Here is a 22,829-nt window from a genome sequence, read left to right on the forward strand (position 1 = left end):
CCGATTCCAGACCTTGGGGGACCTGCGGAAGCAGTGGACTGAGTCTGGAGTAGAAACATCCAGAGCCACCGTGCACAGGCGTGTGCAGGAAATGGGCTACAGGTGCCGCATTCCCCAGGTCAAGCCACTTTTGAACCAGAAACAGCGGCAGAAGCGCCTGACCTGGGCTACAGAGAAGCAGCACTGGACTGTTGCTCAGTGGTCCAAAGTACTTTTTTCGGATGAAAGCAAATTCTGCATGTCATTCAGAAATCAAGGTGCCAGAGTCTGGAGGAAGACTGGAGAGAAGGAAATGCCAAAATGCCAGAAGTCCAGTGTCAAGTACCCACAGTCAGTGATGGTCTGGGGTGCCGTGTCAGCTGCTGGTGTTGGTCCACTGTGTTTTATCAAGGGCAGGGTCAATGCAGCTAGCTATCAGGAGATTTTGGAGCACTTCATGCTTCCATCTGCTGAAAAGCTTTATGGAGATGAAGATTTCATTTTTCATCACGACCTGGCACCTGCTCACAGTGCCAAAACCACTGGTAAATGGTTTACTGACCATGGTATCACTGTGCTCAATTGGCCTGCTAACTCTCCTGACCTGAACCCCATAGAGAATCTGTGGGATATTGTGAAGAGAACGTTGAGAGACTCAAGACCCAACTCTCTGGATGAGCTAAAGGCCGCTATCGAAGCATCCTGGGCCTCCATAAGACCTCAGCAGTGCCACAGGCTGATTGCCTCCATGCCACGCTGCATTGAAGCAGTCATTTCTGCAAAAGGATTCCCAACCAAGTATTGAGTGCATAACTGTATATGATTATTTGAAGGTTGACGTTTTTTGTATTAAAAACACTTTTCTTTTATTGGTCGGATGAAATATGCTAATTTTGTGAGATAGGAATTTTGGGTTTTCATGAGCTGTATGCCAAAATCATCCGTATTAAGACAATAAAAGACCTGAAATATTTCAGTTAGTGTGCAATGAATCTAAAATATATGAATGTTAAATTTTCATCATGACATTATGGAAAATAATGAACTTTATCACAATATGCTAATATTTTGAGAAGGACCTGTATAAGTTTAAAGGTCCTGCTAATAAGATTAAAAGTTTAAAATTATAATAAAGTTTTCTATTTGGGACAAATGTGATGTGGGATTTTCTACCTTTGAACTAAATGAGGTTGATATCTGTGTGCAGTGAGAAGCAGTTCACTGCAGAAGACCCCTCCCTGGCGGACCGGGCTGGGCACTCCTAACAATGGTTAAGGGGAAGGTTACAGAGCACAGAGAAGGCTCAGATTCTTAGTCCAGAGGTTTTGACAGAATTTTACCCCATTACCCAGACGTGTAATGGGCCAGAAGAGTTCTAAGGAATTGCCTCTTCCCCAAGAAGAAACGTTTGATTTTATGTTACGAAAAATATGGACCAAAAAGCACCAAGTGCATCATTCAATGGGCTAAAACATTGGATTTTGTAACAGGGGATTCGTACAGCCCTAAAATATTAAAATTCATTAATTTAAGTTTTCTTTACTGTTCTTTACTATTTTTCACTATCCTTTATCATGCAACTGCAAAATACATTATGTTTTTCCTTACTGCAAAGTACCTTTTTTCATCATGTAAAGTGCTTTGAATTGTCATGTTGCTGAAATGTGCTATATCAATAAACTTGCTTTGTCTTGCCTTCTGAGCAGACAGTTAATTGTGGATGATGCACTTGGGTGTTAAGACCATATAACACTGTATAAGGTGTATTAAGTAAAAAGCAAGGCTAATATTAAAACATAAATCCCTTGGAGCTTGCTTCTTACTCCAATTTACCTCTTTACCTTTTCATCTCCCTACATTGATAAAACAGACCAAAAGAGATAAAAGCCACAGGATAGGAGAAATATAATCAGTAGACATTTCACAGGATGTGTTTTCTCTGTTATTTGTGATGAACTTGAAACATTAATAGAGATCCATGCCTGCAAAAACAGTTTTCACTAACTTTGCAAGCAAAGGTCTTTTTTTGAACATACCTTTAAATTATCCTGGATTTTAGGGCTATTGGAGAGGCTATCACTCAATGTTCTAGTTGTAGTTTTTAGCTGAAGAAGTATTTGTTGCAACATGTCTATTACTGTGTTATAACCTATATGTTGGTCTGCCAGTGATTTGTTTTAAACCTATCGTGTAGTACTAAAATTAAGTTCAAGTTTTTTTAAAACCATAGAAATGGGAAACTTTGTCAGAGCCAAACTTATTAGTTTTTAAAGTGGACTTGAGAAATAATTCTTTTGAATGCAAAGATATACTTCTCCAAAAAAGTCCAAATAAAAAGAAGTAAATAAGGCGTGTCATTTTTAACTTAAAAATAGATTAATTGCACAGTGTAATTGTATCGTATTCATTTCAATCCAAAACATTTGTAATAATAATAAGTAGAATAAATTAATGAATCAGAAATTTGGATTCTGATGAAAAATTAATAAGGTCTCAAACATAGTTCAAGCAAATAGTATTTTATTCCATGCTGTTAATGTTTCCATAGACAGGGTAACACATGTTGTTTTGCCCTGCGTTTCACATTTTTACATTACTGGATACTTTAGAAAATAACTATAGATTCCTGGGTAAATAAGTTTCTAATTATTTTGCATTAGAAAGAAGAATCATATGTTCATATTTTTGTATTCAATTGTTGGTATAAAGAGCTGCTACCGCTGCTGTCCACTGGACTTGAAAAAATGAAGGAATTAACTGTTGGCTTACGTGTACATAGCCAGAATAACTATTAACTCAGGCCCAGGACTTGAGGACAATAAGAGATGTTTTTTTTTAAAACAAAAAATTTGATACCTTATATCTTTTTTTGAACACTTGTAACAACCTCACAGAACCACTCAAAGAAAATTAAACATAATCGAGAAACATAATAAAGAAGCAGGTATTGTTATTCCGATGGAGAAAATAAATACAATACCTAAATACCTGTGTATGTAGCAAGAAAGCCTCTAAAATATGTAAATCCATGATCACAGAAACCATAATAGAGTTCAAGTGGCCCTTGAGTTGATTGGCTCGCTAGTTCATTAGCATCCACTCTTGCTACATAATTTCCCCTATGCTTCACAGGTCAAGCAAATCAGATGGGGGTACGATGTAGTGGCATAAATTGTTGGGAAGAAAATGCAGATGGGGTCACAAGAATGGAAAACCGGGAATGCCGGTGAAAGCAATACAATATGCAGTATATCCATTCCCACTTTTTCTTTTCAGCTCAAGTGTCAAGAAAGTAATTTGTCTGTTCAGAAGGTGGTGCATGGTGGTTTGGTCCAGAGGCTTTTCCACCTACTGTTTATTCTCTTTGTTACCACAGAGGTCTGACTCACTGGGTCGGCATTTCATTAATACGGCATCCACCTGGCGCCCTCTCTCCTTTTTAATATTACCTGCAGACACCAGTGAGGCGAAACAAATACAAAGAGAATATCTGCACATTTTTCTTTTTTATTCCCACTGGTTTGAGAGAGGAAATGTGTATATATAAGAGATGCCTAGAAATACCTAGAAAAGAAGCATGGGAAAGGATTCAGAGAGAGAAGAAGGACAGGTTAAATGATAGGTTAATATTCACCAGAAAATACTTTTAACAGGTACAGTCACAAGAAATTGAGACCTAAACTGTTCTGTAGCATGATAGCATAACACTGTTCATATCTGACCATTGTAACTCAAACATAACCACTCAGTTAGGTTTAGGCATCAATGCTGCTTAGTTATTAATCATTTGCTGATCAGCCTTTCAATTTAATGGTGTTGGACGACATTATGCCACAAGAAAATAACACTCCCACATTGCTTTCCTGGCCACTAAAACTATAGCATACACAGTTTGGCCACAGAATAAGTCAGATTTGTATTTTGGATATGTCCAAAAATCTTTCCACATGAATGCTGAAGCCCCTACATGCCATGTAAACCACACATCACACTAAACCATCTGGCATGCAAACATCACAGCAACGACCCATCACATGACAAACATCACATGATTTTATGCTATGATGTGCAGGCATTCAACTCACCTGGGCAGGCTGGATGCTGTAACCTGTAAGTGAAACTGAAGGCACCCCGTGATGGTTGGTTAATTGTGACAACACAGAACAACACAGAACAGTAACGTACCCAACGATGTAGTAGCAGAACAGTGAGTTCCACCCAATTAGATTCTCAGTATACACACACTAAGCTAAACGGGAGTACATCAAAAGTAGCACACATACTTAAAGAACATCACATGACTTAAAGTTGCACAAAAGTACTTTCATTTTCTCACTGTTATTCCCCATATTATGTGTGTTTTTCATGTCAAAATAGCCAACAGTTTGACAGCATCTTTAGGGTGAGGTATCACAATTACCTGGAATGGCTTAGGCATCACTTAGGCATCACTACTACACAGTAAGGTTTAGACATTACACCTTCTCAGAGTTAGGCATCACAGCTACTTGGTTAGGTTTAGACATAAACTTTTCACACTAAGTGTTAGGCATGGCACCTTTAGGGTTAGAGTCCGGTATCACAGCTTCTTGGAAGCTAAGGTATTACAAATGCTCGAATTGATTTAGACATCACTTAGGCTTAAATACTACAATTAAATGCACAAGTTTAGGAAACAAACCTAAATCTGTTGGATGTTTTGTATAAATAAATACATCCATTTCACTTTGTGGTAATAATTAGATTTTAAACACTACTGAGGGTTGACAATTTAACAAGTTCTGCTCTGTAATACTTTGTTCATTTATTTCACAAGGGGGATACTTCTAAAACCGGTTCAGAGATCGATTCAGTTGCACGAAGTATGGAAGATGTCAATGGCAGCAAAAAGGATTTATCATCATCCACAGGTAAGGCATCATCAGGGGTAACACATACAGATCCTACATTACATTACATAAAACTTGCACTATGTGTATGGTAAAACTTTGTTATTTAGTTGACATCCTGTTTCTTTAAAGTATAGCTCAAATATTCCATACTTGCTGTATGTTTGTGGTCTCCTGTTCTTGACCAAACTTAGGGGGTGCATCTCTGGCTGTCTATTGCTTTTCATGCAACCTAAAAAGCAAAGTGAGCAGTAATAAAAGCAACATCCAGATGCACTTTACCAACTCTCCTTCCATTCTTCAGGTCCCTATAGAAGGCCCATTTTGATATCTTCCAAGCTATTGCTAAATGACAAAGGAAATATTTGTATTGCTAAAGTTGCATTTCCCTTATTGTGTTGTATCGATGTTGCTGCCAAACATATTCCCTTCCACTCTTATGGGATTGATGGTGTGCTGAAATATTCATGTTTCCCTATAAGTACAAATTTTCCATGTTGAAGTCCTGCTCTTTCTGAAAATAAAAATAAAACTCTGGCATTTTTTCTAAATGTGCCAGCTTTATCTGAACTTCCTCATGTTCTCATTGACCCCTCCTATTCTCCTATCTCCATCCATCTTAACAGTAGTGCCTGTAAATGGTCATGTGGAAATGAAGACCAGTCTGTCTCCACCACTCATTACCCACACCGCTGCCACGCCAATGCCTGTCCCCAAGTTGCCCATGGCAGGCGATCCTCTCCTGGGATATGAATCCCGTCAAGGCAGCAATGTCTCCATGGACCCAGTCTGCTATGATAAATCACCTGTAAGTATTGCTAGTTTAACCAACCCTTGGCAGTTTTCTTGTGTGATAAAACCTTAGCTGTGAGATATTGCCTCATCTGGCTCCTGGCTTTACCAGCAGTGTCTGAATTGAGTGTGTTTCTTGGTGCTGTGTAGTAATCGTAATGATCAATGATGATTAATGTATTATATCAATATGGCCATCTACTTATGGCTGTAACCTCCACTTTATCTGACACTGTGATAATCAAAAACAAAACTTTAGAGATTAAATCCAAATCTTCCATGGGCTCATGTCAAGCAATCAATGTGAGTCACAATTCAGATTATCACTTTGTAGAGCAGCTCTATCAATGTCACCTTCCCCTAATTGCAAAACAACCACACAAAAAACCAGTGAAAGACAATGCAGTTAAGATTTTTCTTCTTTTCTCCTTGGAATCACTGTCTTCCTCTTGCTACAGACTAGTGCTCGCTCCTCTCCCCATGGCCAATGGAACTCTGGCAGTGGCTGGGCCAGCCGCAGGTCCAGCTGGAACAGCCTAAGTCGTGCGCCATCATACAAGCGGCAGAAGCGGCAGTCTGTCGAGCGGCGATCTCTCTTGTCTGGGGAGGGCGACTCGAGCTCCGAAGAAGGAGATGGTGGGGGCGAAGGTGGGGGAGAACTGATGGATGAAGATGACACATCCCTTACCAGGACAGACTCAATGTCACAGGCTCAGAGAGGACCATTGCACAGGAGGATGGAGTCTGTAGAAACCCGGAGCTCCCTGGATTTGCCCCCTGAAGCCTTACTGCAGGTAGAGCAGCTTTTGAATCTGTTTGGTTTATAAGGCTTCAAGGACAGTGTTCATACCCCTTGAACTTTTTTTCATTTTAAAAGAACACAACCACAAATACTCATATCTTAGTAACGTGGGAGGAATGTGGTACATTGGTAAGTTTTTTACAACTGAAAATCTGAAAAGTGTATCTTACTATTTTCAACTAGTTACCATCAGAAGTAATCTAATTGGTAAATAGAGTCTACCTGTTTGCAATTTATCTCTGTATAAATGAAGCTATTCTGTGAAAGCCTCAGAAGTTTGTTAGAGAACACTAGAAAGCAAACAGCATCATGAAGACCAAGGAGCACAGCAGACAGGTCAGGTAGAATGTTGTGGAAAATTTAAAGCAGAGGTGGGTTATAAAACTGTGAAAGATTAGGGTGATGGCAAGGAGGTGTTCCAGCCTCAAAGACTTAGACTTCATCACCTAACAAATAGTTAAAACACCAGTGGAAACACACAAAAAGCTGGGCAGCAAATATAAGGTTTTGATTGCAGTAATGCCAATGAAATATTCTATATTGATTGTTGTGAAGGATATAAATACTATTTGCTATGCCATTGTATGATGAAATGCAAATGTGTTTATTGGCCTCGCCTGAATGAGGATCAACTTTATTCGTCAAGTGTGATACCACTTTGCCATCAATGAAGACATTTTAGATATAAAAATATAAAACACAGTTTTTTCAGTCATTTTCTACAGCTTATTCCATAGTGGGTCACGGGGAAGCTGGTGCCCATCTCCAGCAGTCTATGGGTGAGAGGTGGGGTACACCCTGGACAGGTCGCCAGTCCATCAACACACAAACAACCATGCACATACTCATTCATACACCTAAGGGCAATTTAGAGAGACCAATTAACCTTACAGGCATGTCTTTGGACTGAGGGAAGAAGCCGGAGTACCCAGTGAGAACCCACGAGAACATGCAAACTCCATGCAAAAAGACCCCAGGCCAGGAATCAAACTCAGGACCTTCTCGCTGTAAGGCAACAATGCTACCAACTGCGTACCAACACCGTGTAGCCCATACTTGATTGCTCAGGATGGCTGTGGGCAGGAAGGATCTCCTATAGCGGTCTGTCTTACAGCAAATCTAAAGAAGCCTTTGACACTCTGTTGCTGTACGACAGTCTCATGAAGAGGATGCTCAGGGTTCTCCATCCTTCTTTGCATAATGATCTCCAGAGGTTCCAGAGGAGTCTACAGAACAGAGCCAGCCTTCTTTATTAACTTGTTGAGCTTTTTTAGGTCCCTGGCTCTAATCCTGCTACCCCAGCAGATGATGGCAGAAGAGATATAACTCTCCACAACAGACTTGCAGAAGATATGCAGCATCTTGCTGCAAACACCGAAAGCCTAAGGTTCCTCAAGAAGTACGGTCTGCTCTGTCCCTTCCTGTAGATTACTTCACAGTTGCATCTCCAATCCAGTCTGTTGTCTAGGTGAACACCAGGGTATACAAGTCCTTCTCAAAATATTAGCATATTGCGATAAAGTTCATTATTTTCCATAATGTCATGATGAAAATTTAACATTCATATATTTTAGATTCATTGCACACTAACTGAAATATTTCAGGTCTTTTATTGTCTTAATGCAGATGATTTTGGCATACAGCTAATGAAAACCCAAAATTCCTATCTCACAAAATTAGCATATCATTAAAAGGGTCTCTAAACGAGCTATGAACCTAATCATCTGAATCAACGAGTTAAATCTAAACACCTGCAAAAGATTCCTGAGGCCTTTAAAACTCCCAGCCTGGTTCATCACTCAAAACCCCAATCATGGGTAAGACTGCCGACCTGACTGCTGTCCAGAAGGCCACTATTGACACCCTCAAGCAAGAGGGTAAGACACAGAAAGAAATTTCTGAACAAATAGGCTGTTCCCAGAGTACTGTATCAAGGCACCTCAGTGGGAAGTCTGTGGGAAGGAAAAAGTGTGGCAGAAAACGCTGCACAACGAGAAGAGGTGACCGGACCCTGAGGAAGATTGTGGAGAAGGGCCGATTCCAGACCTTGGGGGACCTGCGGAAGCAGTGGACTGAGTCTGAAGTAGAAACATCCAGAGCCACCGTGCACAGGCGTGTGCAGGAAATGGGCTACAGGTGCCGCATTCCCCAGGTCAAGCCACTTTTGAACCAGAAACAGCGGCAGAAGCGCCTGACCTGGGCTACAGAGAAGCAGCACTGGACTGTTGCTCAGTGGTCCAAAGTACTTTTTTCGGATGAAAGCAAATTATGCATGTCATTCGGAAATCAAGGTGCCAGAGTCTGGAGGAAGACTGGGGAGAAGGAAATGCCAAAATGCCAGAGGTCCAGTGTCAAGTACCCACAGTCAGTAATGGTCTGGGGTGCCGTGTCAGCTGCTGGTGGTGGTCCACTGTGTTTTATCAAGGGCAGGGTCAATGCAGCTAGCTATCAGGAGATTTTGGAGCACTTCATGCTTCCATCTGCTGAAAAGCTTTATGGAGATGAAGATTTCGTTTTTTAGCACAACCTGGCACCTGCTCACAGTGCCAAAACCACTGGTAAATGGTTTACTGACCATGGTATCACTGTGCTCAATTGGCCTGCCAACTCTCCTGACCTGAACCCCATAGCGAATCTGTGGGATTTTGTGAAGAGAACGTTGAGAGACTCAAGACCCAACACTCTGGATGAGCTAAAGGCCGCTATCGAAGCATCCTGGGCCTCCATAAGACCTCAGCAGTGCCACAGGCTGATTGCCTCCATGCCATGCCGCATGGAAGCAATCATTTCTGCAAAAGGATTCCCGACCAAGTATTGAGTGCATAACTGTACATGATTATTTGAAGGTTGACGTTTTTTGTATTAAAAACACTTTTCTTTTATTGGTCGGATGAAATATGCTAATTTTGTGAGATAGGAATTTTGGGTTTTCATGAGCTGTATGCCAAAATCATCCGTATTAAGACAATAAAAGACCTGAAATATTTCAGTTAGTGTGCAATGAATCTAAAATATATGAATGTTAAATTTTCATCATTACATTATGGAAAATAATTAACTTTAGCACAATATGCTTTGTATGCTTTTATGCTATTTTGAGAAGAACCTCTATAAACTCCTCCACTTCTTCTCCCTTGATGGAAATAAGTGTCTGACCTATTCTTGTTTCTCTTAAAATCTACAATCATCTCCTTTGTTTAATTCCCATTCAAAATTAGATGATTGTTTCCACACCATGCCACAAAGCAGCTAAAAGTACATTTACAAGCCAATAAATCATGAAATACACTCACCGGCCACTTTTTTAGGTACACCTCGCTAGTACCGGGTTGGACCCCCTTTTGTCTTCAGAACTGCCTTAATCCTTTGTGACATATATTCAACAAGGTACTGGAAACATTCCTCTGAGAGTTTGGTCCATATTGACATAATAGCATCACACAGATGCTGCAGATTTGTCGGCTGCACATCCATTATGCGAATCTCCCGTTCCACCACATCCCAAAGGTGCTCTATTGGATTGAGAGCTGGTGACTGTGGAGGCCATTTGAGTTCAGTTAACTCATTGTCATGTTCAACATACCAGTCTGAGATGATTCGTGCTTTATGACATGGCGCGTTATCCTGCGCCATATAACTGCACCACCGTGCAGCCCTATATATATATTGTGGAAGGTGCTCTGGTTAGATGATGGCCTACATGCAAAACACTCTATGTGCAGAAAACTAACACTGCAAACCTCCCAGAATTCAGCACCCCGACCTTGAAACATGGCTTTGGCAGCATCATGCTGTGGTGTTGCTTTTCTTCAGGAGGGGCATGGAAGGTGATCACAGTTAGTAGGAAGTTGGATGGAGGTAAATACAGGACCATCCTGAAAGAAAACCCATTAGAGGCTACAAAAGACTGGTGTGATGTTTCACCTACCAGCAGGACAATCACCCTCACTATCAAACCAGAGCTACAATGGAATGGTTCAGATCACAGCACATTCATGTACAGGTCCTTCTCAAAACATTTGCATATTGTGATAAAGTTCATTATTTTCTATAATGTAATGATGAAAATTTAACATTCATATATTTTAGATTCATTGCACACTAACTGAAATATTTCAGGTCTTTTATTGTCTTAATACGGATGATTTTTGCATACAACTCATGAAAACCCAAAATTCCTATCTCACAAAATTAGCATATTTCATCCGACCAATAAAAAAAAGTGTTTTTAATACAAAAAACGTCAACCTTCAAATAATCATGTACAGTTATGCACTCAATACTTGGTTGGGAATCCTTTTGCAGAAATGACTGCTTCAATGCGGCGTGGCATGGAGGCAATCAACCTGTGGCACTGCTGAGGTCTTATGGAGGCCCAGGATGCTTCGATAGCGGCCTTTAGCTCATCCAGAGTGTTGGGTCTTGAGTCTCTCAACGTTCTCTTCACAATATCCCACAGATTCTCTATGGGGTTCAGGTCAGGAGAGTTGGCAGGCCAATTGAGCACAGTGATACCATGGTCAGTAAACCATTTACCAGTGGTTTTGGCACTGTGACCAGGTGCCAGGTCATGCTGAAAAACGAAATCTTCATCTCCATAAAGCTTTTCAGCAGATGGAAGCATGAAGTGCTCCAAAATCTCCTGATAGCTAGCTGCATTTACCCTGCCCTTGATAAAACACAGTGGACCAACACCAGCAGCTGACAAGGCACCCCAGACCATCACTGACTGTGGGTACTTGACACTGGACTTCTGGCATTTTGGCATTTCCTTCTCCCCAGTCTTCCTCCAGACTCTGGCACCTTGATTTCCGAATGACATGCAGAATTTGCTTTCATCCGAAAAAAGTACTTTGGACCACTGAGCAACAGTCCAGTGCTGCTTCTCTGTAGCCCAGGTCTGGGGAATGCGGCACCTGTAGCCCATTTCCTGCACACGCCTGTGCACGGTGGCTCTGGATGTTTCTACTCCAGACTCAGTCCACTGCTTCCGCAGGTCCCCCAAGGTCTGGAATCGGCCCTTCTCCACAATCTTCCTCAGGGTCCGGTCACCTCTTCTTGTTGTGCAGCGTTTTCTGCCACACTTTTTCCTTCCCACAGACTTCCCACTGAGGTGCCTTGATACAGCACTCTGGGAACAGCCTATTTGTTCAGAAATGTCTTTCTGTGTCTTACCCTCTTGCTTGAGGGTGTCAATAGTGGCCTTCTGGACAGCAGACAGGTCGGCAGTCTTACCCATGATTGGGGTTTTGAGTGATAAACCAGGCTGGGAGTTTTAAAGGCCTCAGGAATCTTTTGCAGGTGTTTAGAGTTAACTCGTTGATTCAGATGATTAGGTTCATAGCTCGTTTAGAGACCCTTTTAATAATATGCTAATTTTGTGAGATAGGAATTTTGGGTTTTCATGAGCTGTATGCCAAAATCATCTGTATTAAGACTATAAAAGACCTGAAATATTTCAGTTATTGTGCAATGAATCTAAAATATATGAAGGTTAAATTTTCATCATGACATTATGGAAAATAATGAACTTTATCACAATATGCTAATTTTTTGAGAAGGACCTGTATTAGAATGGCCCAGTTAAAGAGCAGATAGGAGAGCAAAGATATACAAATGCTTCAATTGAGATTCTGGAACTGGACTTGACAATTGATGTTCTCTGCCTCTCTCCATCTAAATATGACTGAACTTGAGTAATTTTCCAAAGCAAAAACAATGGGCCACACCTTCAAACGTATTTCAAAGTATTGACTCAGAGGGGGCAGAAAATAACATGCTACACTTATCAGATTTTTTATTACCATTTCGTCAGTTTGCTTTCTCTTTTCAATTATGCACTTCACAGTCACTAAATGTAATACTGGCAATGCTTTGAACTTGACTGTTTAGCTCTGACTATACTTTCCTTTTAGAAGTACATAGATCTGCAAATAAAAATGTATCTGGACATTTTCTTACACCTTTTATTCCATCCATGTAGGTGCCCTACCTGTATCGCTCAGCCAGCATGCACAGCTCCAGACCCCCTTCCCTGGGTCATTTACAACCTCCAGAACACAGCGACTGTAATGGGAAGGGATCTCCATCAGCCCTCAGCCCAACTAATGTATTTCTGGAGGAAAATACTGAAGACGAGAATGTGGAGGACGAGGTCAACCTGGTTAGTATATGTGCATGCCTGCAATTATCTTTATAGACAAACATTGCCCTCCTAAGATGTTGGAGATCCTTTTTTTCATAAAGAATTTGAACTCACTTTGATATATTTTAAAAATGACTTCTCATATCTGAAATTTCAGCCAATCTATCAAAATCTGTAGCTTTTTTATTACAGATTTTGCAATAATCAGAAGAAGATCACAGATTATCTTTTACTCTCTTTCAGAAGTAAAAACCTGCTGAAACATTATCTGTACATAAACTTTAGCTGCCCCCTCCCCCCAGGGTTTAGCAAATTTTCTATTCCATTTAGTGTTAACTAAAAGTAAGCGCTTTCTGTATATCCCCATCAGAAAATGACTACAATTTCCTTCAATCTTATAGGTGCAAAACAAGTCCAAATCATTGTCTTGCCACCTCCATTCTTGAAAGCTGATAAAAGGTGTCTGCGCTGATATTGTCATGGTATGACATCCTTGGAATTGGTTTGTGTTTTTGTATTAACCGTTCTTAGGTCTATGGTTTCCTTTATTGTTAATTAGTTCCACCTGTCCCTTATGCCTCCATGTCTCCTTGCCACACCTGTTCTTAGTTCCTGTGATTACCTGCCTTTGTTTTCTCCCTGTATATTAGTTGGTCTGTGTTCTTTGATCCCCGCTGGTTCCTCTGTCACTATTCCTCGTTCACTACCCTTGTTTATGCTCAGTTTTGCTACATTACAGAACTATGTACACATGTACGTTTTTGGCTCGACTCATGTTTGTACTTGTTGGATTATGTTACGTTTCGGAGATCTTTAATGAAAGAAAAGTCTGCCTCTCATCATGCGGCTGCCAAGCTCTTATCTGCACTTTGGTCCGATCCAAACCAAGAACGTGATATTAGGAACCAGCCATAAACAGGACCAAGCAGACAGAGCTAAAGAACTTAAGATGTGGATAAAGCAGCAAGAGGAGACGCTACAAGCTATGTATGGAGAGGGGGTTGAGATTTTACCCTCGCCTTTGTTGCTGGAGGAGATGGAGTGTCTCGGTGTATCTGACCGGGTCCCCATGGATGTATTACCGGATCGGAATCATACCTCTCCAGCTTGTTCCTCCTCCTCCTCACAACATTTATGTGCTAGCATGTCAATGTAACAGTAATGGAAAGAGTAAGGGTTTATACATTATTATCACTCTTACAGCTTGTCCCTGATATTGTGCAAGAAACAATTTTCTCTATTGAGAAAGTAAACTTCATCCCTGCTATGTATCATTTCTTGGCGGATCAAAACAGAGAGGTATGGAAAGCCATTAGTGCCAAACATTGTCCTTTTGTCAGCTCAACTGGCAAAACATGAAGTGGGGACCCCACAAAAGATGGTTTTCAAAATACTTATGTCACTGAATGGTGCTTTCAACACCTCCTTCTGAGTCATTAAAATGTTTATTCAGTCAACTAACACTGCTTCTTGCATTACACAGTTGCACAATTATTGCCTGTTTAATGCTCATAAAAAAGCATCTCTACTTGGCATAAAATATGTTATTCTGATTTTTGTTGACTTTCATGGCATCTTGTCTTATTACTTGACATTTTAAGATCACCTGTTTACCAGGCAGGTCATATTTGCTTTGTTTTATCTTGCCCCATCACCACGACAGCAATAATTTGTTGTTTGCATGACATGGAAACAAGACACCATTGTACTTTTCTTTGGAAGGGAATCCCTGTCGTTGAGAAAAACTTCTCTAATACTTCTCTTAATAATACTTTTCATTTTTTCTTTCACACCTGAATACTTCAGAGCAGCATCTCCCAAAAGTTTGCACTTCATAGAGGTGCTCACACTTTCTTATGGTTTTTTATCTGATTACATCTCATAGGCAGCACATAGATGCAACCTAACTTCAAATTTCTTATAAAAGTAGGAGGTTTGGACAGTGTCAAAGATCATATGATGCTAATAATTTGAAATAGCATTTAAATTATTTCAAGTTGTGTTCTGATCCATTAATCTTTGAAGTGATATAGTTTGTGTTCTTATTCATAATTTTATCTTAGCCAATACGAAGTTTTGGACATCTGGATAATGCATATTCTGTACACTTTTTCCATCGTGCAGAGCCGTTTTGACAGGATACTCCGATGGATGGAGAAAAAGCAGCCAGAATGGTGTCGGCAGAGAGATACATGGTCTCTCTACCTGTTCCCCCCAGAGTCAAGGTACAGCTCACATCAGGTTTTTTCCACACTTCTATTTTTTCATTGAGTCTTGCAGATTTTTATCAGTAACAACATTATGACAGGAAAGCTCTTAGAATTTTGTCACAGAGAAAAGTAACCAGCTGACTGATATGTACAAATTAAATTAAATTATCCAGTTGACCAGAAAAAGGTTTTTTATCACTATATTTAACTGACATTCCATAGTGCTGACTCTAAAGCCATTTTCCCGCTACACGAATGTATCAGTTTTCTTCCTCCCTATTTATATCAACTCCTATTCCCTCCCACACTCAAACTTCAGAAGTTTCTTTAATGTGCATACTTCTGCTTTATCAGGAGTGAGTAAGCAGCGGCAGAGGGAGGAAGGGAATTTTGCCCACCGAGTGCAGCTTGTTGTCTCAGCCATGAGCAGAATCTACACTCCTCTGCCCTGCACCCCCCTACCTTCATTTTGTCTCCCCTTTGCAGCTTTGATCTGTACATATCAATTATCTTTTTCAAAACCTTTACAATGAACTCAAAGACCAAAAAAGACAATGAGTTACATATATATATATATATATATATATATATACAGGGGTTGGACAATGAAACTGAAACACCTGTCATTTTAGTGTGGGAGGTTTCATGGCTAAATTGGACCAGCCTGGTAGCTAGTCTTCATTGATTGCACATTGCACCAGTAAGAGCAGAGTGTGAAGGTTCAATTAGCAGGGTAAGAGCACAGTTTTGCTCAAAATATTGAAATGCACACAACATTATGGGTGACATACCAGAGTTCAAAAGAGGACAAATTGTTGGTGCACATCTGGCTGGCGCATCTGTGATCCAAGACAGCAAGTCTTTTTCATGTATCAAGAGCCACGGTATCCAGGGTAATGTCAGCATACCACCAAGAAGGACGAACCACATCCAACAGGATTAACTGTGGGTGCAAGAGGAAGCTGTCTGAAAGGGATGTTCGGGTGCTAACCCGGATTGTATCCAAAAAACATAAAACCACGGCTGCCCAAATCACGGCAGAATTAAATGTGCACCTCAACTCTCCTGTTTCCACCAGAACTGTCCGTCGGGAGCTCCACAGGGTCAATATACACGGCCGGGCTGCTATAGCCAAACCTTTGGTCACTCATGCCAATGCCAAACGTCGGTTTCATTGGTGCAAGGAGCACAAATCTTGGGTTGTGGACAATGTGAAACATGTTTTGTTCTCTGATGAGTCCACCTTTACTGTTTTCCCCACATCCAGGAGAGTTACGGTGTGGAGAAGCCCCAAAGAAGCGTACCACCCAGACTGTTGCATGCCCAGAGTGAAGAATGGGGGTGGATCAGTGATGGTTTGGGCTGCCGTATCATGGCATTCCCTTGGCCCAATACTTGTGCTAGATGGGCACATCACTGCCAAGGACTACCGAACCATTCTTGAGGACCATGTGCATCCAATGGTTCAAACATTGTATCCTGAAGGCGGTGCCGTGTATCAGGATGACAATGCACCAATACACACAGCAAGACTGGTGAAAGATTGGTTTGATGAACATGAAAGTGAAGTTGAACATCTCCCATGGCCTGCACAGTCACCAGATCTAAATATTATTGAGCCACTTTGGGGTGTTTTGGAGGAGTGAGTCAGGAAATGTTTTCCTCCACCAGGATCACATAGTGACCTGGCCACTATCCTGCAAGAAGAATGGCTTAAAATCCCTCTGACCACTGTGCAGGACTTCATTCCCAAGATGAATTGACGCTGTATTGGCCACAAAAGGAGGCCCTACACCATACTAATAAATTATTTTGGTCTAAAACCAGGTGTTTCAGTTTCTTTGTCCAACACCTGTATATATCAGCTTTATTGTCAAGTTCGTACATACAAACAAGGAATTTGACACCGGTACACTTTGTTCTCTGGCTTTTGTTTTTTGCATTAAAGAGTACACATATATAAAATATACAAATATACAGATATATAAATAAAAAGGTGCATATGCAACATCTGGATGCTGTTGTTTGGTACTCTATTAAATGTTCAACAGAGAAACAGCATGGGGGAAGAAACTGTCTCTGTAGCGGCGGCCTGAAGGTAAAACTCTAAACAGTTTATGTGCAGGGTGTGTGGGGTCTGCAGAGATTTTTGCAGCTCTTTTCTTGACCCTTGACCTGTATAAGTCCTGGATGGAGGCAAGGTCAGTCCTGATTATTCTCTCTGCAGTCCTGGTTATTCGTTGCAGTCTGGACCTGTCCTGTTTTGTGGATGAGCCAAACCACACTGAGATGGATGAAGACAGGACAGACTGAATGATGGCAGTGTAGAAGATGAGCAGTAGCTCCTGTGGAAGGTTGTACTTCTTGAGTTGCCTCAGGAAGTACAGTCTCTCCTGGACCTTCTTTCGAACAGTGTCTATGTGTGAAGACCATCTCAGGTCCTCAGAGATGGTGGTTCCTGAGAACCTGAAGTGGTCCACAGCTGACACAGTGTTGTTGAGGATGGTGAGGGGGGTGTATATGGGTGGTGTTCTCTGAAGGTCCACCACCATTTCCACAGTCTTGTGTGGGTTTAGTTCAAGGTAGTTCTGACAACACCAGAGTATCAGCTGATCCACCTCCTGTCTGTATGCAGACTCATCACCGTCCTGGATCTAACCAATGACAGTGGTGTCATCTGCAAACTTCAGGAGTTTCACGGATGAGTCCGATGAGGTACAGTCATTTGTGTACAGGGAATAGAGGAGTGGGGATAGAACACACCCCTGGGGGGCACCAGTATTTATTGATCTGGTTCGGGAGAGGATGCTCTCCAGTCTCACCTGCTGCTATCGTTCCGTCAGGAAGCTGTTGATCCACTGACAAGTGGAGGCTGGGATGTTGAGCTGGGTGAGCTTCTGGTGGAGGATGTCTGGTATGATGGTGTTGAAGGCCGAGCTGAAGTCTACAAACAGGATCCTGGCGTACGTTCCTGGGTGGTCGAGGTGTTGCAGGATGAAGTGTAGACCTAAGTTAACAGCATCATCTGCCAACCTCTTTGCTCGGTAAGCAAATTGCAGGGGGTCCAGCAGGGGGCCTGTGATGTCTTTCAGGTGTTCAACACCAGACGCTCAAATAATTTCATGACCACAGACATCAGGGCTACAGGCCTGTAGTCATTTAATCCTAGGATGGTGGGTTTCTTGGGCACTGGGATGATGGTGGATCGTTTGAAGCAGGAGGGGACCTCACACGTCTCTAGTGACTTGTTGAAGATCCAGGTGAAGATCGGGGCGAGTTGATTGCGAAGGATTTCAGGTATGATGGGAGACGTTATCAGGTCCTCCAGCTTTCTTTGTTTTCATGCGCTGAAAGAGCCTATTTACGTCTTTCTCAGAGATCTTTAGTGCACGCAGAGGATCTGAAGGTAGGGGGTTGGTTGTTTTACAGGTCGAATTTGTTCCTGAATGGGATGTGGAGGAGATGATTTGAGGCGTGAACGGCTTCCTGTCATTTCTGCAGTAGAAGCCATTCAGACAGTTGGCCAGGCGAAGGTTCTGTTCAGGATGGGTGGAGGGGCTCCTGTAGGCAGTCAGGTTTCTCAGACCAGTCCATACAGCCGAAGTATCACCAGTAGAAAGGCTGTTCTTTAGCTTCTCACTGTAGCTTCTCTTGGCTGCTTTGATCTCTTTTGTTAGTCTGTTCCTGGCCTGCCTGTACTGTGCCTAATCTCCACTGCTGTGAGCTTCCTTGTCCTTGCACAGATTCCTGAGGTGTGGAGTAAACCATGGCTTGTTGTTCCCAAAGGTGCAGAAGGTCTTGGTCTGCACACACATGTCCTCACAGAAACTGATGTATGATGTCAACACATCAGTTAGTTGGTTTAAGGCAGTGACTGAACTTTCAAAAACAGTCCAGTTTGTGCATTCAAAGCAGGCCTGTAGCGTCTGCTTTGATTCCTCAGTCCACTTCTTAACAGTGTGAACCACGGGTTTGGAAGCTCTTAGTCTCTGTTTACTCTGTTTTGACATGAGCACTTCATTTTTGGTTAGTCATGTATTTCTATAGGGTTCCAGTTAATTGTGTGTAAACAAAAAAAAGATAAAAAAATCTATCATAAAACTCAGCACTCTGTTTTACCTTTTGTTTTTACATGGGCCAAACTTAAACACACTAGGCATTAAAAATTGTCTTATCATTAAACAAACTTCATGGACTTAGTGCTTTGCTTTGAACTTTGTAATGGTTAATGAGAAGTGTTTCAGCTACTTTCCGCATAGCTCTCTCTCTCCAATACTGAGAGCTTTACATTTCTAAACCCAGCAGTCAATACAGTCCCTCTTTCAATATCAAACATCACTGTGTAGGATAAAAAACCCACTTAGATTCTAGAGGAAAAAAAACAAGATTTTTGATTGATAAATGTTCGTTGCCTATGATATACAGTAGTTTTGCAACTTTTTAATGGAAAATAGGCTGATTGTTTACAATTTGCTGTGTGACATATACAACTGCACAAATCTGTGGGATTGGGAGTTGAGTTTTTCAACTGCAACACCAATCATGTAAAAAAGCAAAGATCAAGACCCTGACCCATTACCTGGGATAAGATTGGCACATCTCGAGTTTTTAAAAGTTACAGTAGCTGTCAAATGTCAAATTCTTCTCATGACTTAGGATATACTTAATGCTGTCTGAAAAGCATGATATGAAATACATTTATGCCAGCTGTCATTCAGGAGCATTTGCTCTGGTGACGGACAACTCCAAAGGTCAGTAAATACCATCGGGGGGGGGGGTTCTGGGGAGGGAGTCAGAATATTTCTCTCATGAGCATCCCAGCACGTGACGTGACTTGTTTTTTTTAATAAATCTGAGTGTTATTTTTGCCTGAGCATACAGTGACAGTTGTTTAGTTTTTTTTAGCATTGAGATGAGCTCCTTCCATTTTTTTTATGTGAATGTGTGTATATGTCTGAGTGTGTTTGGGAGTTTTGAGGTGGAGCTGTTTGCTGTTAAAGTTCACTTCCAGATATTTGCCCTTTAAGCCTCGGTGGAAGAGATGGAGTCTTCTGCCACTTGAGAAAAACACATAAATTCTGTATAATCAAGCCTCTGTCATGCGGATATTACTAATGTATGAAAAGGCACAGTGAGACAACAAACACACACATGCATGCAGACTCTGTGAGTGGTGAAACAATGTCTGTGTTACCAAATAAAGGCAAAAATCCAAATATGAGCCTCACATTATAATGCCTCTGCTGCATGGTCATACCCATATGAGCATTCAAATCTCATTTGATTCCCAGTTTAATCCCTGACACCATCGCATAGAGCAGTCACTCCCTGAATGTTTCAGTTTAAAGCCAGCCAACCTTTTTAATGAAAGTCAAGCCTAACTAATGAACCCCTAAATCTACACTTGTTCATTAGAGAATCTAGACAACACTACTTGGCTTATTGTCAGTGAGCTCATTCATCGTTTATAAAGTATGTTTAAATAAATCTCCTTCTGCAGAATGGGACTGTAATTCATATTATAAAGAAAATTTATTGAATTAACAGAGATTTGTGTTTGGATTGTTTCCATGTTTTCATTCCACCTTAGTCTCTCTCCTCTTAAATATTCATATAAAGTTTAACGAGAATGTATATTCCAATACTGTAACCACTGCAATATTTGCCCAGTAAAACTGTTTTATCAGATCACAAAGTTGATATGGATCCTACATTCAGCTGGAAGAATTGTAATTTACCAATAAAAAATTATCAAAATAAAACAAGTATGTGGAAGCACTTAAAAAAGGAAAATAAGACTTTAGGCTTAAATTAGTTTAATAACAATCTTCAGCAGGACGTAATGTCTATAAAATATTGTTCATTCATCCATCTCATAGTAATCAAATCAGATGTGCTGCTAAAATTGATTAAGCATTTTTTACTCTGTTTTGTGTTAAATCACATGAAAGTGTGAGGGATTTACTTTAAGAAGTTAATAAAATTACTACAAATTTCTAATTTAAGGTTCCTGTAATACCAGGATAAAAAGAAATGTGTTGTTCATCAAACCTGTTTAAACCTGTTTAAAAGTGGGTTTTGATGGCACATGTCCATGAAGGAAACCCTGACATCAGCAAAAAACGCAGTTGTAAAACAACCCACGTGTGACAGAACATCAAAGTTGGATGCAGTCCAGGTTGGATTGCATGCCAGGGTAGGCTCCTAAACATTCTAACTTCAGAGTTATAATTTGGCCTTTAACATCCCAGATATTATGATGTGCATATGTGTCCTAAAACCTTTCACTTTCCAAATATGTTGGCAGTCATTTTTGTAGCAACATCTAACATGGTAAAAAAGGTATCTCCTCTCTGTAAGGTTTAATGTACCAGAAGTATGTTACACAGCGTGTAACATGTAGAGAAAGGTGTGTAGATCTTTGCATTAATGTTATTAATGATTCAAGGGTGAAGCATATTTGGGTCCTGGGAGGAGCACGGAGGAGCATGGTGGAGCATAGTGGGAGTAAATCCACTTAATGGAGATATTGCACACTTAAATGACTTGGTTTTCAGAGAAGCTGGACTAGCTATACTGGTTTAATGCAAAGGCTACAAACTACTTATATCCAGGCTGGCAGCACTCTAAGTTATGTTTTTGGGAAAAGTTAAGCTTTTGGGAAAAATGTATGCCATGTCCTCCTGTACTGTTGCCTTCAACTAAAATGGTCTTCCCAAGCAGCTAGGATGAAGAAACCACACTTCATAATTAACATTGCACTAGGCTCAGGTACAAATAACTCAGTATGTGTTGAGCTCTCTGAAATTGAAGCCAGGTAGTTAGGGGTCTGAACAAAGTTGTGAGTTTTTCCAGACTACAGTTTGAATTGTACATTTTGTGTTTCAGCCTATATAAGATAATGCATTATCTTAGATGTGGCATTGCTTACAGCAATGAGGAGGAGGAAGAGGAAGAAGTGTAGGGAGCTGCTCACAGGGTTTATAATTTTACATTAGTCACAGCTTGATTTAAAATATAAACTTCAGTAAAAAAATAAACAAGTTTAGCATTTTGTGTGGATGCTTCCTTGTGGTTGCACCCGCCAAGGTCTGTGCACAGAGAAGGGTTGCTAAGTGAAGCACAGCACTATGTACCGAAAACATGCTCATAAGCCAATGAAAATAGTGATGGTATTTCCTGTTTTGAGCTCCACAGTAAGGCTGAAGCTGATGGTGGAGTCACAGAAACCTCCCATTTTTTCAGGCAATTTTGCAGAATGTAACAAGATTAAACAAACATTTTAGTACATATGTGATACCCTTGGCAGTAACAGCATGGTAATATACCCGAAAAAAAAAGAACTTTTTAGCAAGTTCAAAGACCATAGTGCAAACTCCTTTAGTAAGGTTGAAGGAGGTTACCCAATTTCGCCATGATTTAGCAAAACATGAACGGGTCACAGAGGCTATTGTGTGTTCCTAATCCAGTGTAAAGAGGGCATATAAACTCACCAGCCACTTTATTAGGTACACCTGTCCAACTGCTTGTTAATGCAAATTTCTAATCAGCCAATCACATGGCAGCAACTCAATGCATTTAGGCATGTAGACATGGTCAAGACGATCTGCTGCCGTTCAAACCTAGTGTGAGACTGGGGAAGAAAGGTGATTTAAGTGACTTTGAACATGGCATGGTTGTTGGTGCCATACAGGCTGGTCTGAGTATTTTAGAAACTGCTGATCTACTGGGATTTTCATGCACTACCATCTCTAGAGTTTACAGAGATTGGTCAGAAAAAGAGAAAATATCCAGTGAGTGTCAGTTCTGTGGGCGCAAATGCCTTATTGATGCCAGAGGTCAGAGGAGAATGGCCAGACTGGTTGGAGCTGATAGAAAGGCAACAGTAACTCAAATAACCACTCGTTAGAACCAAGGCATGCAGAAGAGTATCTCTGAACGCACAACACGTCGTACCTTGAGGCGGATGGGCTACAGTAGCAGAAGACTACACCAGGTGCCACTTCTGTCAG

At 41.0% G+C, this 22,829-nt stretch overlaps 1 protein-coding gene across 10 annotated transcripts in view; it reads left to right on the forward strand.

Moving 5' to 3' along the window:
• cacna1g (calcium channel, voltage-dependent, T type, alpha 1G subunit) overlaps window positions 1–22,829 on the forward strand; it is a 413,040-nt gene that overhangs the window by 286,695 nt on the left and 103,516 nt on the right. For all 10 annotated transcript variants that reach the window (XM_047377396.1, XM_047377397.1, XM_047377395.1 and 7 more), the window contains 5 exons: window positions 4,796–4,889; window positions 5,495–5,676; window positions 6,119–6,454; window positions 12,446–12,625; window positions 14,732–14,832. In XM_047377396.1, coding sequence (XP_047233352.1) covers window positions 4,796–4,889; window positions 5,495–5,676; window positions 6,119–6,454; window positions 12,446–12,625; window positions 14,732–14,832 — 893 coding nt within the window. The remainder of the gene's footprint in view (window positions 1–4,795; window positions 4,890–5,494; window positions 5,677–6,118; window positions 6,455–12,445; window positions 12,626–14,731; window positions 14,833–22,829) is intronic.

This window comes from Girardinichthys multiradiatus, chromosome 10, assembly GCF_021462225.1.
Source record: "Girardinichthys multiradiatus isolate DD_20200921_A chromosome 10, DD_fGirMul_XY1, whole genome shotgun sequence".
In the NCBI taxonomy this organism is placed as follows: domain Eukaryota; kingdom Metazoa; phylum Chordata; class Actinopteri; order Cyprinodontiformes; family Goodeidae; genus Girardinichthys; species Girardinichthys multiradiatus.